Source organism: Geotrypetes seraphini, chromosome 13 (genome assembly GCF_902459505.1).
Source record: "Geotrypetes seraphini chromosome 13, aGeoSer1.1, whole genome shotgun sequence".
Lineage (NCBI taxonomy): Eukaryota > Metazoa > Chordata > Amphibia > Gymnophiona > Dermophiidae > Geotrypetes > Geotrypetes seraphini.
In genome coordinates this window covers 15,947,853-15,964,878 of record NC_047096.1, presented here as the reverse complement: position 1 = coordinate 15,964,878, position 17,026 = coordinate 15,947,853, and the positions used below count along the sequence as shown (strand labels likewise).

General features: G+C 41.5%; 1 protein-coding gene across 10 annotated transcripts in view; it reads right to left on the bottom strand.

Moving 5' to 3' along the window:
- TNNT2 (troponin T2, cardiac type) overlaps positions 1-16,081 on the bottom strand; it is a 38,221-nt gene extending 22,140 nt beyond the window's left edge. The window contains exons 1-5 of one of the 10 annotated variants that reach the window (XM_033917820.1): positions 15,220-16,081; positions 6,108-6,156; positions 2,660-2,670; positions 2,548-2,562; positions 719-754 (exon numbers count right to left, since the gene is read on the bottom strand). In XM_033917820.1, coding sequence (XP_033773711.1) covers positions 719-754; positions 2,548-2,562; positions 2,660-2,670; positions 6,108-6,142 — 97 coding nt within the window. In that variant the 5' untranslated portion in view covers positions 6,143-6,156; positions 15,220-16,081. Of the gene's footprint in view, positions 1-718; positions 755-2,547; positions 2,563-2,659; positions 2,671-6,107; positions 6,157-15,072 lie in introns of all 10 variants that reach the window. The other 9 variants (XM_033917817.1, XM_033917818.1, XM_033917816.1 and 6 more) reach the window with 9 other exon arrangements.
- Between the last annotated feature and the right edge of the window lie 945 nt (positions 16,082-17,026).

The following is a 17,026-nucleotide window of genomic DNA, read 5'->3' as shown; positions in this document are numbered from 1 at the left end:
GCAGGTTTACGCTGACCAATTTATTGATACAATCAGTATTATTTTTCCCTTTCATCTGTTTGATAAACAGAGTTCGCCTATTGGTGTATTTTGACTTGGTCGGATATTATAGGAGATGGCATGTAGAGGAAGTTGATCAATGTCACCAATGGATCTTGTAGAGTTCGTGGGTGATTGATAATAGATTAGTATGTAGATGCTATAAGTTGTCTAATAAGATACTGTAGATCAGTGGTCTCCAACTCAAACCCTTTGCAGGGCCACATTTTGGATTTGTAGGTACTTGGAGGGCTTCAGAAAAAAATAGTTAATGTCTTATTAAAGAAATGACAATTTTGCATGAGGTAAAACTCTTTATAATTTATAAATCTTTCCTTTTGACTAAGTCTTAATAATAATATTGTCATTTATAGCTAAAGAGACATATGATCAAGAAACTGTTTTATTTTGCTTTTGTGATTAGGATAAACATACTGAGGGCCTCAAAATAGTACTGAGGTCCTCAAAATAGCATGTGGCCCCCGGGCCACGAGTTTGAGACCACTGCTATAGATGAAAGAGGAAGCAAAGGGCACTCTTTATGGAAAAACTATAGATATTAAATGCTTGATCGCATTTCAAATCCTAGTTATTAAAATTAAAAGAACCTTTTTGGTTTCTCCTGTTTCAAATATTTTCTATAGACGTACAGATAGAAGAAACAGCAACATTTCACTACCTTCATCTTCTCCTTCTTCCATCCATTCTTCCTCATCTTAGAGGTCAGCAGTCAAAGGAATAAGTGAGAGGTTAAAGAGACCAGCTGGTGATTGTGTGACAAATGAGAGGCGGCCAGGCTTTCTCATCATTATTCATATATAATCAGTGCCTTCAATATTTGCATTAGTTTGTTTTCCTGCGGTGCTGATATAGCTCATGCAGTGAAACAGGATATGATACATTTTCCAAAACATTTAGTATAAAGCAATACGGGGGGACGGACAGGGGGAAGGGGGGGGGGGGGTTGTCCAGTGATTAACAGGCTCATTTATCTTTGTGGGTATAAAACGGTTCTTTTCCCAATTCTGGTAACTGCGATCTTTTGCCATAAGAAAAGCAGCAATTCAAGTATTGGCTTGATCTAGGATGGGAGATTTATTCCTCAGAGCAAAGCCAATGAGGGCTGTGTGATGTCATTAGTCATTGTTAAAGCTGTTCACAGATTGGTTGATGTCTCTGATAGGTATTAGATGGCGTTCTGTATTAGTGGATGGCTATTGAACCAATTGGATTGCTGGATTTCTTAGGAACGGTTTTCTTTCCTAGGGTTTACTGAAATTCTTATCAAGAACAATAACTAATGGCCCAAATAGAACTACAAGAGGACCCGGGATGCAGCGCATGCTCTTTGGGTCTGCTGAGATGCAAATCAAAACAACCAGCAAGGTGCATAAGACTGAGGCATGTTAAATTGCAGGTGTGCATTTTCCTTCAGGTTGATGTTTTGTACAGCAAACAGTTCTTGTAGTAGACGGTCGGTTCAGCACCCTCCCTCCACCCTTATTAGGAAGGGTCTCAGGCCTTAGGGATGTTATGACTTATGCCCCTTACATGATATGTGGTTACTCACATGATATAAACTTACCACACTCCAAAAAACGCTTAGGGCCAGTTTAGAGTTGAGCAACTAAGGGTTGAGGGAGATGTGTGCAGGGGCAAAACTATAGGTATGAGAGGGAGAATCATGACAACTCCTCCCCATAGATGCGGTGTTGTCTTGATGATCAACACGCGCGCCAAGTATTGAACCATGATTGTACATGATTTTGATTTTTAAAAAAAACTTCAGAATTTATCAGACGGCAAGTGGAAATCTGTTTAAAGTAGAGGAGTGGCCTGGTGGTTGAAGCCGCTGTCTCAGCATCCTGAGGTTGTTGGTTTGATCCCAGCGCTGCTGCTTGTGATCCTAGGCAAGTCTCTTAACCCTCCACTGCCCCAGATACAATAGTTAGATTGTGCGTCTGCCAGGGCAGATGGGAAAAATACTTAACGGTATCAGATTTTAAAACTTGCTGTGCGCCACCTTGGGTGAATCTCAATTCATAAAGGCAGTTACTAAATAAATAAATTATTTATTTATTTATACCCAGTGACATTGCGAAGGTAGGAGGTGCCCGGGGCGATGGAGCCACCCACACACCCCTCCTCTCTTGCCCTCACCCCACCCCCTTGCTCCTTCCTCGGTCCCTATGCCACACTCGTTGGCTTTCCCTCTGACATCACTTCTTGGCCCCATGACCTGGAAGTGATTTCAGAGGAGAGCCAGGCTGGTGCGAGCAACAGGCCAGAGAAGTTGCTCGCACTGGTGAAGACTGAAAGAGGTATAGGGGGAAGGGAGGCCATGAGCATAGCATGGAGGGACGGAGAGGTGCCAGCACCCCCACTGGGGATGTCCCGCCCTCTGCCCTCCCTTATTACACCACTGTTTATTCCCACATGACTAGCTTCAGCCAGTGGCAGGGTTTGTGTTACTAAGTCATTTTAAAATAACATTTATGCCAGACATACCTTCTGCATATTCTTCTTTATGAGTGACAAAGGGAAAGAGAGAACAAGCAAAGTGTTAATGAAGATCCTTGAATAAGTGCAGCGTTGTATGGAGAAGAGAGGGTGATCTTACCTTCCTGTTCCCTAGAAAGCCCAGAGAGAGAAAGAGAGAAGATACTTGTTTACTATTTCACTAGGGGCCCAAATTCCTGCTCCAGATACCAGGTACCAGTCTTGGTTTTGCCTTGTTCTCAATTTGACTGCCCCCTAAATTAATTAATAGAACCATGTCTCCCTGCTCCTGGCCAAGCTCCACTGGCTTCCGATAATCGCCAGGGTCCACTATAAATGCGCCTGTTTAACTTTCAAAATCCTATATGGTATCCTCCCTCCCTTTATCCCTCTTTCTTGGAATTCCTCAAATCCTAATACCACCAGATCCTCCCACAAATTAAAACTATCCTTCCCCTCGCTAAAAGGCATTTCCCACACAGGAAAGCTAGGGACCTCCCTCCACTTCAAAATCACTGAGCTCTGGAACAACCTTACCTCCCCTCTTCGGAACTTAAGCTCTCTCCAAGTTTTCCCCAAACATCTGAAAACCTGGCTTTTCTCAAAAAATGTAAGTCTCCCTTCAATTTAGGAATCAAGGAAACTCTTATATCTTGGCATCCCAAGTCCTCTAAATTTTCTTTACACTTCTACCTCTAACCCTCTGTTGTAGTTCCTTCCTATTTCTCCTACTGTAAACCGCGTCGAGCTCTACGAACGTGGAGATGATGCGGTATACAAACCTAAGGATTAGATTAGATTAGAACCACTTCTAATAACTCTAAGCTCATTGCTGACCTCACTGATTGATGAATGCTGTAATCTGACTAGCTTCCATTCTCAAATCTATATGACAGAGACCAAGACACTTGTAGCTTTAAGGAAAATTTGCTCCTTAAAGCAAAGATTGAAGGTCTTGTTACATGCACTTGTTATAAATCGTTTGCACCACTGTCATTCTTTACTAGCTGAAACCCCACTGTGTCAAATTAAAGGGCGTCACGTCTTACAAAAATACATCCTTCTGGATGCCATACAATGAAAAAGGTATGACATTTGACCCTCTTATTGCAAAAAATAAACAACAACAAAAAATCAAATTGGCTTCTGATTTCAAATCACATTAAATAGAAATTATACAGCAGATTTGCACTCTGTTCTCATCCCTTATATCCCTGATCATTCCCTCAGATACTCTCAGAGAAACCTCTCACCAGTCCCTGCTCTAAAATTAGACCCCTCTAGGAATCCAGCCATCTGGCTTCCACATTGAGAATACACCCCCTTGGACATCTATATGGAAAACTCTTGCAAGAAATATAAAACACGCATCAAGATGTGGCTATCTAGGCTTTGAATGTACCCTAAATGTTGCCAAAATAGGATTTTTGTAATTATAAAAATCCCTTTTATGTCTGTCAAATGTTTGCATTGGAATTAATTGTTGTGCAGTTCTGATCCCTCCCTTTCCGTGTCAATCTTGTCTATTAGTTTTTCAGTGAATTTTGTATGTATTCTGAATATTAATATTGACCATTTTTAAATATGATGGGCTGCTGATATGAAATAAAATGAAATGTGTCAAGAAATGTGTGGAATAACTTGTAAGTTTCATGGCTCCACTTCATTCTCTTCTTGGTTGGGCTGAGAACGTTTCAGTGGCCCCTCCTATTGTGATATCATAATGCCTCATTCCACCAGTGCCTAAGAGCCAACCTCATCGGTGATGTCACAATGGCTTGGTTTCCCTATATTTGTGCCCACTTACTAGATGCATTTGCCTCATTGAAACGAAAAGTGTCAAGAAAAGTGTGGAATAACTTGTAAGTTTCATGGCTCCACATCATTCTCTTCTTGGTTGGGCTGAGATTTCCGGTGTAGAGAGAGAGAGAGATCTGTGATTCGCCAGCATAGAGGTGATACTAGAAGCTATGTGAGGAGATTAAAGTACCAAGGGAAGAAGTATAGATGGAAAAAGACGTGGTCCTAGGACCGAACCCTGAAGTATACCAACCGATAGGAGGATCTACCAGAGCATATACTAAGGAGAAAGAGGAAGAAAACCATGCGATAACAGAGCCCTGAAATCCAAGTGAGGACAGTGTGTCAATGAGGAGATGGTGATTTACAGTGTCAAAAGTTGCAGATAGATCAAGGAGGATATGGATGGAGTAGAGGCCTCTGGATTTGGCCAAGAGCAGGTCACTGGAGATTTATTATGGGGCAGTTTCTGTAGAATGAAGGGGGCGAAAGCCTGATTGAAGCGGTTCAAGGTTCAAGGATAGCTCGAGACAACGGCGGTGAACAGTACATTCAAGTAGTTTGGATACGACGGGGAGGAGTGAGACGGGGCGATGGAAAGGCAGGTATGGTCCAACGAGGGTTTTTTAAAATCATCTCATTTCACCCTAAATCTTCCCACTGCAGACCAAATTCTGTCACTCTTCAAGATCTCTGTTACTCTCAGGAACGCACAACCTTCCTAATATCAGGACCTCCTTCTCTTGGAACTGCTTCTGTCATGGAAAATGCCAGTATTATGAACTTAAGTGATGAATCCTCCTAAATCAGGACTTCTCAACTCATACAAGTTCTGTTCTCTGTGTAACTAAGCCACGCAAATTGCTTTTGTTCTTAGATGAAATGTATGCAAATATATCTGATGGATATTCATTGTGGCACTTCTCCCTCCATATTCACGGTGGATGCGGGCAGCCAATAGGTGTGAATATGGAAAAACCGTGAATAACTTTTTGTATATTATTTGCGGTTTTGGGAAAGCGCCGTCGTTTTTACTATTGAAAGTACTTCAAATAACTTTTCAAGTGTTATTCGCAGTTTTTGAAATAAGCAAGCAGTGATTTCTGGGCAGGCAACCAGCGATTTCATGCATGCTGGGAAGAAGCCTTTCTCTCTAGGGATGTTGGGAAGCAGCGTTTTTTTCTCAGTGCACATTGGGAAGCATGAAAGCAGCGAATTTGTGGGAGAAAGCATGGAAGCAGCGATTTTCAGAGATAAACTTTTTTTATTAGTACTGTACAAAACTTTAGTGATGATTTTTTTGGGGGGTGGAGTCAGCAGCGAAACCACAGATATGGAAATCGCAAATACAGAGGGAGAAGTGTACAAAGAAAGTCTGACTTGTCTGTAGCCCTCACTGGGAACCTGTTTGGTAGGTATTTGAATATTTCCATGGTATCTCACTTTCATGTTATTCCTCTGAAGAGAACATTTTCCATTTCCATAAGTCATTCTAGATAGAGTTTGTGTTACAGGAACTGTGTGTGTGTGTGGCGGGGGAAGGGGGGGGTTGTAGCCCTCCTCTGAACCACTACTTTCATCCTTTCTGTGCTCTTGCAGCATTAAATTTAGAAATTGTTTCCTAGAATTGTTAAGTAATTAATAAAGCAATTTTATTTCACATTTGTTTGGGATTTATGTACATAAGGTTTTTTTTGTATCCTGCCTTGGAATAAGGCGGTTTAAAAATATTAATAAATGAAATGAAGATGAGGTCGTAATGGACTTACTCGTATTCCTCTATGATCTCTTCTGTATCAGACATGTTCAGCTCTGGACCTAAAAAAGAAACAGATGTGGTTTTCATTAACCTAGTTAACAGACTCATAAAGAAATGAAAGGATGTTGGGGGGGGGGGGGGGGTGAGAAGAATCTCTGCCGTTGCACAACTATGACACCTTGTGGCCAGACAGGAGCACACAGGTACTGGGTTCTAGTACAAGGCCAAGGATGATCACTAGAATGGCACTGGGAAAAGGCAGAAAATGTGTTCCTTAAAATTAATCTGTTATCACTAATATTCTGTGTTTGATACAGTGGTTCTATCTGAAATACTTTGCTTGACTGCACAGCGTTTGCTGTATATACCTAATGTTCACCTAATGTCCCAGTTTCTGTACTTTAGAAAGAGAAAAAAAAAATGCAGATTTGACTGTGCTGGGATTTGAAACCCAGTCCCACCAAAATCTAGAGATCTTACTTTTAAATAACTCTTTCCTGCTACTTATAGGACTGTAAAGTGACTCACTTCCAGAAGGAAGATTTAAGGCCAACTGGGGACTATAAAGATTATACTTCTTTAGGATGCCTGTTCAAAACCAGGACTGACCCAAAAATTGCCCTCCTGGAAGCAGGTAACTTGGCAGCCCTATATATGTCTTTTTTTTTCCACAGTTGTCTTCCTTGGCTTCTTTTAGCTCCCAGTTCAATTCAAAGCTTTCTGTGCCTATGATGCCATGAACTTTCTATCACAGCTAGGTATCTTCAGGCCCAGACCTCACAGCAAGCGTCCTTGGCTGAGAGCCACTGGCCATGTTTGCTTAAATAACACAAAGAAAACCTGGAAAAAATGAATATAATTAATATGGAATGTGTTGCCAGAGGGTGTGATAAGAGCAGTTAATGTAGCTGGTTTTAAGAAAGGTTTGGACAAGTTCCTGGAGGAAAAGTCCATAGTCTGTTATTGAGACAGACATGGGGGAAGCCACTGCTTGCCCTGGGATTGATAGCACGGAATGTTGCTACTATTTGGGTTTTTGCCAGGTACTTGTGACCTGGATTGGCCACCATGAAGACAGGATATTGGGCTAGATGGACCATTGTGGTCTGACCCAGTAAGGCTATTCTTATGTTCTTATGTCTAAGTTCAGCCTCTTATTTTTAAGGTACTGTGTATTTAAAAACATATTTCCACATTGAAAGAGCTGAAAACCTGTGTGATTTTGTATGAAATTTTGAGTGTGTAGAACAGCATTTTAGGAGTAATTCTCCTGAGCATCTTCGAGGTTTAAAGGCATTTTCATTTTGTTTTTTTGTTTCCTTTTTTGTTTTTGTTAGTTCACAGTCTTTTGGGAACTTTTTCTGTTTGGATTTCACCCAGTTGTTATATTGGGGTTGCTAGAGAAAAACTTTTTACATACTGTGGTAGGTAGGAAGGGCTGGTTCTTTTCTATACTGCTGTTGCCTGGCAAGTATAGTACACTGAGCACCTTATTTAAATATTTATTATTATACCTTTTCTATTTATAATGTGAGATTTTTCTCTTTTGTATGGAGTATTTAAATTAAAAAAACCTAAAATTATTGTATAGACATTTTTCTCCTATCTTCATATTTTTTCTGGTTCAATTTTCAGTATTTGTTATTAGGTAGTGGAAGACCTATTCTATTAGCTCTTTTCCCACACCCAGATTACCCCGTTTTGCTTTCCGTACTCTCCCCCTCACTCTTCACAGATGAATGTTAAAAATGCAGTCCTGTGTGTGATAAGACTCAAGGAGGGCTTCTCTGTTCCCCCCAGCACTTCTGGAACTCATCTGAATATTTCTCCATAAATGGAAGACAAGAGGCTTTAAGTCATAGCTCTTTACTGATAACTCAAGTCCCCACCCCCTCCCCTCTTCGCTCCGTTCAGCTCTGCTCATGATACCCAAAGCTCTGACCTAGGAAGTGAGGCATGGGAGAAGCAGGAGAGAGAGATGGAGCAGGCCAGGTTTTGTGTCGGAAACTATAATTAGTCACATGCGTTTGCTGTACAAGTGTCTGACCAGCGATGGCTCGCAAAAAAATAGTTTCACAATTAGGTATTCTATCTTTTTTGTAGACCACACACTTTCCTTATCCTGAACACTGCATCAACGGAAGTAACATAAAGTAACGCAAGTCGACACAAAGTAAGTCAATAATATAAAACAATGATCATAACCCTCAAAAAATGTTATAGTTTCAAGCGAGTCCATACTGCTGTGGGTCTCATGTTTTATTTCAAGGATTTAATTAATTTATCACGTGGACGAGTCCGGCAGCGGTTCATCTTTAAAACTGACAGCGCTGCGCCTTACTGCCTGAAGATACTCTTGCAATATTGAGACGAGCTAAATACTAAGGGCTCCTTTTACATAGGTGCTTTAGGGCCTTAACGCGCGAAATAGCGCGCGCTAAAATGCCGTGTGCGCTAGCCGCTACCACTTCCTCTTGAGCAGGCGGTAGTTTTTCAGGTAGCGCGTGCTATAGCGTGCGCTAAAAACACTGGCGCACCTTTGTAAAAGGAGCCCTAAATCTTTTAATAAGCTTTGATCTGCAATTATTGAATACTGACCGTGAGACAATTTAATTATAACATTGGTAGGCAGGCAGGGCGTGCTATGATGCTTAAACAACATCCACATAATGCACTGCTGCCAGTGTTGGATGGGCGACTCTGACTGAGCACATCACATTTAAAAAAAAATAAAAAAATTTTTAAATTCTTTTTTTGTTGTATGATATTTTGTTTTTGATTTGTTTGTTGAATGTTTAGTTTTTTGAATTCCATTAATATTTACAATTACTAATGTGCCACAGCGAGATTCCAGGCGAGCCGCAAGACACTGGCGAGGAGGAGAGGCGCAGGTGCCTGCTGACAGCTTACAGGTGTTTGAATAGTATTGACTTCCTGGATTTATGAATGATGATTTTGGATTATGACTGTTTTAAAATTGAACTTTTTTGAATGAACTTTTTTCACTTGTGGTTTTTTTTCATTTGCGATTTTGTGAGAGAGCACTGAGCACTTTGGAAGATGCATCTGATCCCAGTATGATCTGATGACTTCAGAAAATAAGAATTTCGGATGAGAACTTTTAAGAGATAAGTACTTCTTCATTGTGATGGACTGTTAGAACTTTTAGATGATTGCTTATTTCAACTTAGGAGCACTGCTGAAGAATTCTAGGCATCCTGTGTTTATAAGTTTGTATGGTATATTGACTGTGATGTTTTTAATCAATATTTAAATTAAAGCATTGTTTGAAAAATATTAATTCTTTTTTATGTAGAAAGTATAGAAACATAGTAACATGATGGCAGATAAAACCCAAATGGCCCATCCAGTCTGCCCATCGGCAGTAATCACTATCTCTTTCTCTCCCTATTGGCTACGGCTCTTAACATTTGCATCTCCTCTTCCTATAGGCTAAGGCTCTTTACATCTGCATTGTGATGTCACAGAACGTTATGGGCAGAAATTGAAGCGGGTGAATCGATGCTCAAATCCCTGAAGAAGCGCACCAGCGAAACAGGGAGCCCTGTTGGATTATGCTAGTGGTGATATTTAGTAGCTGCTATGCTCTGAGTTTGTCTCCTATGGAGTGATTTTCTCCTGCTTCCAAGCTCCAGGATCACATTCTTGTGTTTGCAATTTGATTGAGAAGACAACAATTTTCAGATAAGTGTTTTTTTGAAAACTTTTTGAGACTTAGAATTAAGACTGTTGAAATTCACTGTGAAATTGTGTCCTCAACTTTTTGGGAGTTTTTGACCGAGGATGTGTCTGCTGGCTGCAAGTGATATTTGCAACTAGCCTGTCTATATGGGTTGCTTTGATTTTCCCTATTAGACACTGAGGTCTTTTCTCCCTTAAGAGTAACACTTGGACTTGTTATCCTATACTCTTGAGGTTGTGCTATGTGGATATAGATTTATAGAAACTTAGTAACATGATGGCAGATAAAGGCCAAATGGCCCATCTAGTCTGCCCATCTGCAGTAACCATTATCTCTTTCTCTCTCCGAGAGATCCCACGTGATTCCATACCACTGCTATACCACCAGCCAGCTACATTGGATTTGCTGTTCTCTTCTTTTTGCTGATACCGTTTGTACAAGGTGAAACAGATAACGGCTTACTCCTCAATCGATTGCTGCAAACTTGTTGCCATTATTTTACTGAACTTTTGTCAGTTGAAACTGATTTTGTTTTTATTGATTTCTGCCGAAGCATAAACCTGGCGTTTTCGGTGCATCAACTCCCCTTTGCCGGTTTTCGTGCACCGGTTTTGGTTTGTGGCTTCTCTATTTGTTCGGTGAAGTTTTGAGGTTTTTATTTAATGGATTATTGCTGTGCTTGAAAGTTTAAAGCACCATCTCTGGATAATTGGTTCAGTAAATGATATCACAGTCTGAAAAAAGTTCTGTGTTTCACAATTATAAGCTGGAAATCACGGCCTGCACAATTTGCAAATGCCAGGTCTGAATTTCAGGCAGCTCCTTGTTTAGCAGGTACAAACTTGCCCCATAGGTGTACGCATCAGAAATTAGTATGTGCCCGCCCCAGAAACATGCTGTATAAATACGTGTCAAAGAAACAGCTGGGAGAGGTTGAACAAGCAAACTGTACACTGCCTTGGGTGAATTTCTTCAAAAAGCTGGTAAAGTATATAAATACTAATAAACCAAGAAATGAAGCCAAATCCCAGGAAAGCAGCGTTGTTCACTCATCCCCGACCAGCTGTGTTATGTAGACATGATCGAGAGCTGGCCTGTCTGATGTTTGCAGATTCCATTTTATACGCCTGTCGGTATCCTTCTCCTCTACTGCGAATCCCCGTCTCCGTCCCTTCTATCTCGCTGCATCGCATGCCTGGAACAACCTGCCTGGCTCGTTACGTCAGGCTCCGTCTCTGGCGGTATCCAAATCCAGACTGAAAGCCCGATTATTTGAAGCTGAGTTTAAATCCTAATCCTGCCAAGATGTCTGTCTCTCATCCCCTCAATAGTCCCCTACCACCTCTTCATCACCCTCCAATTCCCTTCTTTAGCACTAAGCTCAGACTCCTCTTTGTCCTATGTGATTCCACCTCATCAGACCTCCCCCCCTCTAATTCCCTATCTGAACACTTGTTCTGACTCCCCTTTTATCCTGTGTGTCTGTCATAATTAGATTGTAAGCTCTTCTGAGTAGGGACCGTCTCTTACATGTACAATGTGCAGCACTGTGTGTGCCTGGTAGCGCTATAGAAATAATAATAAGTTGTTGTTGTTATACTTTAATATTCAAAATACATCATTCCCATATTACATGTAAAGGCTGGCTTTATTGTGACTCCCTCGCCCCTCCCCCCCCCCATCCACTAATAATCAGGATGGATGCCGGGGTGGATTTACCAATAGTCAGAGTAGGCTTATGCCCTTGGGCAGCTGCCCTGCCTGTGCCAATCTCATGTATTATATCATCAGTTGCATCACTGCACCAGTATAAGATAAACAATGCATCAGAGGAGGCATAGCTAGTTGTCCACATGCCTAAGAGCGTGCCAACTTGATTGAAATAAATTATTTGCCTGCAGGTGCAGTGACTGAATGCTGCTTGCAGATTGCCATAATAGAAACCCAGAAAATTGGTGATCAAAATCCAATAAGCCTCACTTAAAGGTGAGTGCCAGGTTTAAGGGAAGGGTCGTTTTGGCATCCCGCTCAGATGCCAGTGACTGAACTGTATTTTCATCCTTGTGTTCCTTTCTTTAAACTATAAATATATTAAAGGATGTGCACTGACAGATCAGTATTTTGATCTGTAGACCAATGACTGTGCATGAGATAAATCTGTATTCATTGCAGACCCAGCATGTACGACTTTAGCTCCTACATAATCACATTCTGAAAGTTGGACTGGCTGCAGGGTTCCCAGAGCAGGTTTGGGAAGCCCTGGGATAGAACATAAGACTAGCCTTACTAGGTCAGACCAATGGTCAATCAAGCCCAGTAGCCCGTTCTCACGGTGGCCAATCCAGGTCTCTGGTACCTGGCCAAAACCCAAGGAGTAGCAACATTCCAGCATTTCAAAGATTCTGGAACCCCAATGAAAGTCACATTCCAGAGTTGAGATTGTGATGTCTGCTTCATTTTTTCAACTTGATGTATTTTATCTGTTCTATGTATTACTTCTTTCCCTGCCATGCCGGTATTTTCTGCATTATATTGTAAATGCTTTCTGTCTGTATCTGGTTTTAAGTCCATTATTCTAATTTGTATTTTATCTGTATCCCATGTATTGTTCACCTTGTTGTGAACCACCTAGAACTTTTTTGGTATGGCGGTATATAAGAATAAAATTATTACTATTATTATTATTATAATGCCTCATTCCACAGTGCCTTAGAGCCAACCTCATCAGAGATGCTACAATGGCTTAACTGTCCTATACTTGGCTCATCTAAAAACATATGGTCCATCAAGCCCAGTAGCCCGTTCTCAAAGTGGCCAATTCAGGTCCTTAATACCTGGCCAAAACCCAAGGAGTAGCAACATTCCATGCTACCGATCCAGCAGCAAAAATGGCCATCCCAGTCGCTCAGTGCACTGCATGGTCACATTCAACACAAATACTTTAACACTTAGAAATTTTAGTTTGAGTATAATATAGTCAGGTAGTAGCCAGAGATAGCCTCAAAGGGTTCAGTTCTCTATGGCTAGGGTTAAATAAGTCCACGCATGAAGCCAATAACACAAAAGGCATTCTTCCCACTTCTTATTAGCACAGTGGGGGCGCCGGCATTCATCCTCCTCTATGACCCCCCCCTCCCCCCCCCCCCACTATCGCACACGTGCATCCCTTCCCTTTCCCTGTACCTCTTTAACATTGCTGACACAAGCAGCAACCCCAACCAGCTGCTCGTATCAGCATTGGCTCTTCCTCTGAGGTCACTTCCTGAACCCGCGCCTAGGAAATGACCTCAGAGGAAGAGCCAACACTGGTGCGAACAGCAGTTTGGGGTTGCTGCTTGTGCCAGGGATGTTAATATGGCACGGGGAAGGGAAAGAGCGCACACATGCGGCAGGAGGGTACGGGGAAGGAGTGGATGGGGTGGAGAAGAGGGCAGGAGAGGGGAGCCACCTCTCACCCTCGCTACGCCACTGCAAAAGTGGGTTGTAGACTCATGAATTAGTTAAGGAAACCCCTCCTCTAATAAATTAGCAGAGAGAAAGGGGATACGTGTTTCAGGTTCTTAAGGACCACCAACAAGCTTAAGTTTCAGATTATTTGTAAACTAGGGCTTCTGCCTGCAGAACAGACACCTGAATGTTCGCCAGTGGTATCCAGAAAATGGGAAACTAGACAGTCATAAGAACATAAGAATAGCCTTACTAGGTCAGACCAATGGTCCATCAAGCCTAGTAGCCCATTCTCACGGTTGCCAATCCAGGTCACTAGTACCTGGCCCTTGAAGAATGAAGTCTGAAGTCCTCTCCCCCTGCTCTGCTCACATGTTTGATGTGGACAGACTTTCCTAGAACCTTGAACTTCTTAGCACTCTGAGGGTATGACTTGTAAAACAGGGGATTATAAAATTGTTGGAGGGTCTATTCAAATAAAAGTAGAAACTGAGATGACATAGGGGCCCACTTTTAGCAGGAGGCAGTAGGAGAGGCCTCTACCCACTTCTCTCGCACTAACTGGGTGATCCTCAGATTTTCAGTGGCATATAACCAGATAATTCCATTGAAAATCCACAGAGAATGTCACAGTACTATCGGATTAGTACCAGGATGATCGAAGGGTAGAGGTAGACAGATAACTATCTAGTTAAAGTAGAGCAGTTTTCAAAGTGGGATCTCACTGGAGGTCTTCACTGAAATAATATTGCATCCCTCTTTCAACTATACAGTGGAAAATTTGGGAAATTATCATCTTTACATAAAGCAGAATACTGCCGAGGTTTCAGAAGGGATCTTTCAGCCCAGAGACTAATATATTGATCGCAAAGAAAAAGCGGAAACATGCTCTTCGATCACCAAAGGAAAACAAAGATGGATCAGAGAAGGCCAAGGAGACTACTGTTCTACAGGATTCTTTCAATAAATTTGGGTTTGACTAAAAATACATTTATTGAATGAGTCCTATAGCATAATATTCTCCTTTGGCCTTCTCTGCTCCATCTTTGTTTTCCTAATATATTGACCAACATCATCTCATAGAAAATTCCTGCTAGGCTAATACATTATCACAGCTCGTATTAGATTCCAGGTCTGGCAGAAATGAATAAGGACGTCTGAAAAATAAACTATTTTTTTATTATATTCAACAACTTGCACATTGAAAAAATGAAAGCATTCACTGTTGACTTAAAGACAGAATTTCCATACAAAAGACGGAGAGTGGCGACATTTGCCAGTTCTGCAGTTCTTCATCAGTTAAAAACACCAAAGCTTGCAAACGCAGTGAAAAGATGGACCTTTCCCCCACCTCGTTCATTACAGATACGTTTATACAATCGTAGGGTGAAAAGATTGAGCGGAAGGAAGCTCCTAGTTCACTCTTGTTCCTTCAAATGTTTCCCTTTGGTCTTCAAAATAGAAAACCAAACTAAACCAAAGGAACGCATATAAAATAAGTCATCACAACCATGCATCTCATCTTTGTAGTCACTTAAAACAAATACAGAAATGTAAGCTGTGGCTAGCATTCAGGAGTGATTCTCCCACCATTATGTCGCTGTCAATGCAACATGAGCGCCAAGGTCCTTGGTCATATTATAGTGGAGAACAGTCACCTTTCAAAAGGGAACCTGTTGTGTAATCCGCCTTGAACCGCAAGGTAATGGCAGAATAAAAGTCACTAATGTGCTGGAATGTAATATTCCTGTTGGACCGGACTGAAAAAAACACACACATGGAACAGTCAACTGTTTGCATAATTTCAGCAACACTTGGCACTGACCTTATGGAAGGGGAGCATCACTCCAGACAGCACAGCCGTAGATTAATCCAATCAAAAGATGCCACTTAACCTGCTTTCCTGACTTATCTTATACAGGTCCCTGCCTCAGCCCCTTCCGACATAAGGGATTGATAGCAATCAATTTACCTGCGCTGGTAGGTGATGCCCAAGATTTCCTAGTCAGACAGCAGCTGATCAATGTGCTCTCTTCAAGTCGGAAATCACCACTAAAATTTAAACTTCCCTTTCCCCTGATTGGTAGGATCAGAACAAGGCTGGGGGGGGGGGGGGGGGAAGAGTAAAATCACAAGAGTTTAATTATTCCATTGCTATTTTGGCAAATGATCCATGCACATGTTCTTCAAGCACCTTTTTTTTTTTGGGTTCCTTATACAAAGCCTTAAATGTTCATGGCCAAGAGAAATGCTATTTTAGACAACTGTATCGGAGTGTGAACTGTGACCAAACACAGGCAGCTGTCATTGTTAAAGTGTCCTAGAAGTGAGTCAGATAACCAAATGCCTGAATGATGGGGTCCGCCTGGGATGAGGAATGTAGGGATTGCATAGTTTAGCTACCTCCTCATGTCTCAAGTCTAACTTTTCTTTGTGTTCCTTTGTAAGACTTTTTCGAGCGACGTTACCAAGGACTGAAGAGGATTTTCTTTCTCAATTGCCCGCAAGCGATGGCTATCAGTATTTTTACTAATTTGTTACTGCAGAGCAAACCTGGATTGGAAGGTTCAACCTACAAAAATGTCAAGGCTTTCATAATACAGGGATTAAATATATTAATTCCTAGACGTGTGTACAAGACTATAGGTGAGCTATCGGATGCAAAATTTGCTCTTTGGCTTCTTTTGACACCAAAACACATCTGACAATATTTGTGACCCCTGAAGCAGGCAGTTATCTGTCGAAACATAGTCCCATGTTTTTATCTGTCGGTGTTTTTGCCAGTAAAAGAGTGTTTTATATTCTATGGCAGGGGTAGGGAACTCCGGTCCTCGAGAGCCGTAGTCCAGTCGGGTTTTCAGGATTTCCCCCAATGAATATGCATGAGATCTATTTGCATGCACTGCTTTCAATGCATATTCATTGGGGAAATCCTGAAAACCCGACTGGACTACGGCTCTCGAGGACCGGAGTTCCCTGCCCCTGTTCTATGGGGTCCTTTTATCAAGCCACGCTAGCGGGGTCAGCGCATTGGACATTTCATCATGCGCTAACCCCCGCGGTCGGCTAAAAAACTAGCGCGGCAGGCGGTTTAACGTGCGGTATTACACATTAACATTTGCGTTAAACCCCTACCGCAGCTTGATAAAAAGACCCTTATATTTGTGTGCTGGAAAATTCTTGGTTTACCCCTACTTTTGTGTTTGTTATGGCCCTGCAATTATTGCACAGAAAAGTTCTCTATTAATTTCATTTGCTAAAATTAGCATGTATGAATGCACTTTGTCAAATCTCCATCCTTATTCCAACTCCCACATCCTAAGTGAAGCAGTTACAGCAGGAATTTTAGCGAATTTTAGCTTTTAGCGTGTGCTAAATTCTTTATTAACCACTTAGCACAATTTAGTGAACATGTCTCTTTATTTCTGTCAGTATGCTTTGAACTATTAATCCCAGAATAATTTTTTTTTTTAAAGTGTAATTTCGTTTTAAAACAAACTCCTTCCCCATGATCCTTTCGCCCTGGAAGCAGCCATATTGCACATGACTTCACACCAGCTGTTATCTGATTGGTTCACATAATGCTTGTATAAGAGGCTATTTTTGATGTCATAACCAGTGTGGAGCAATCAGATCCAGGTCCCAGGAGGCCATTGATATTTTGATCCATCCACAAAAATAGTTGCTTCTTTCTAGTGCTTAGGTGAAATAGCAGTGGAAAAGTGTTCAAATAAAACACATATAACTTGTAAAATGATCAGTTATATAACGTGCTTATT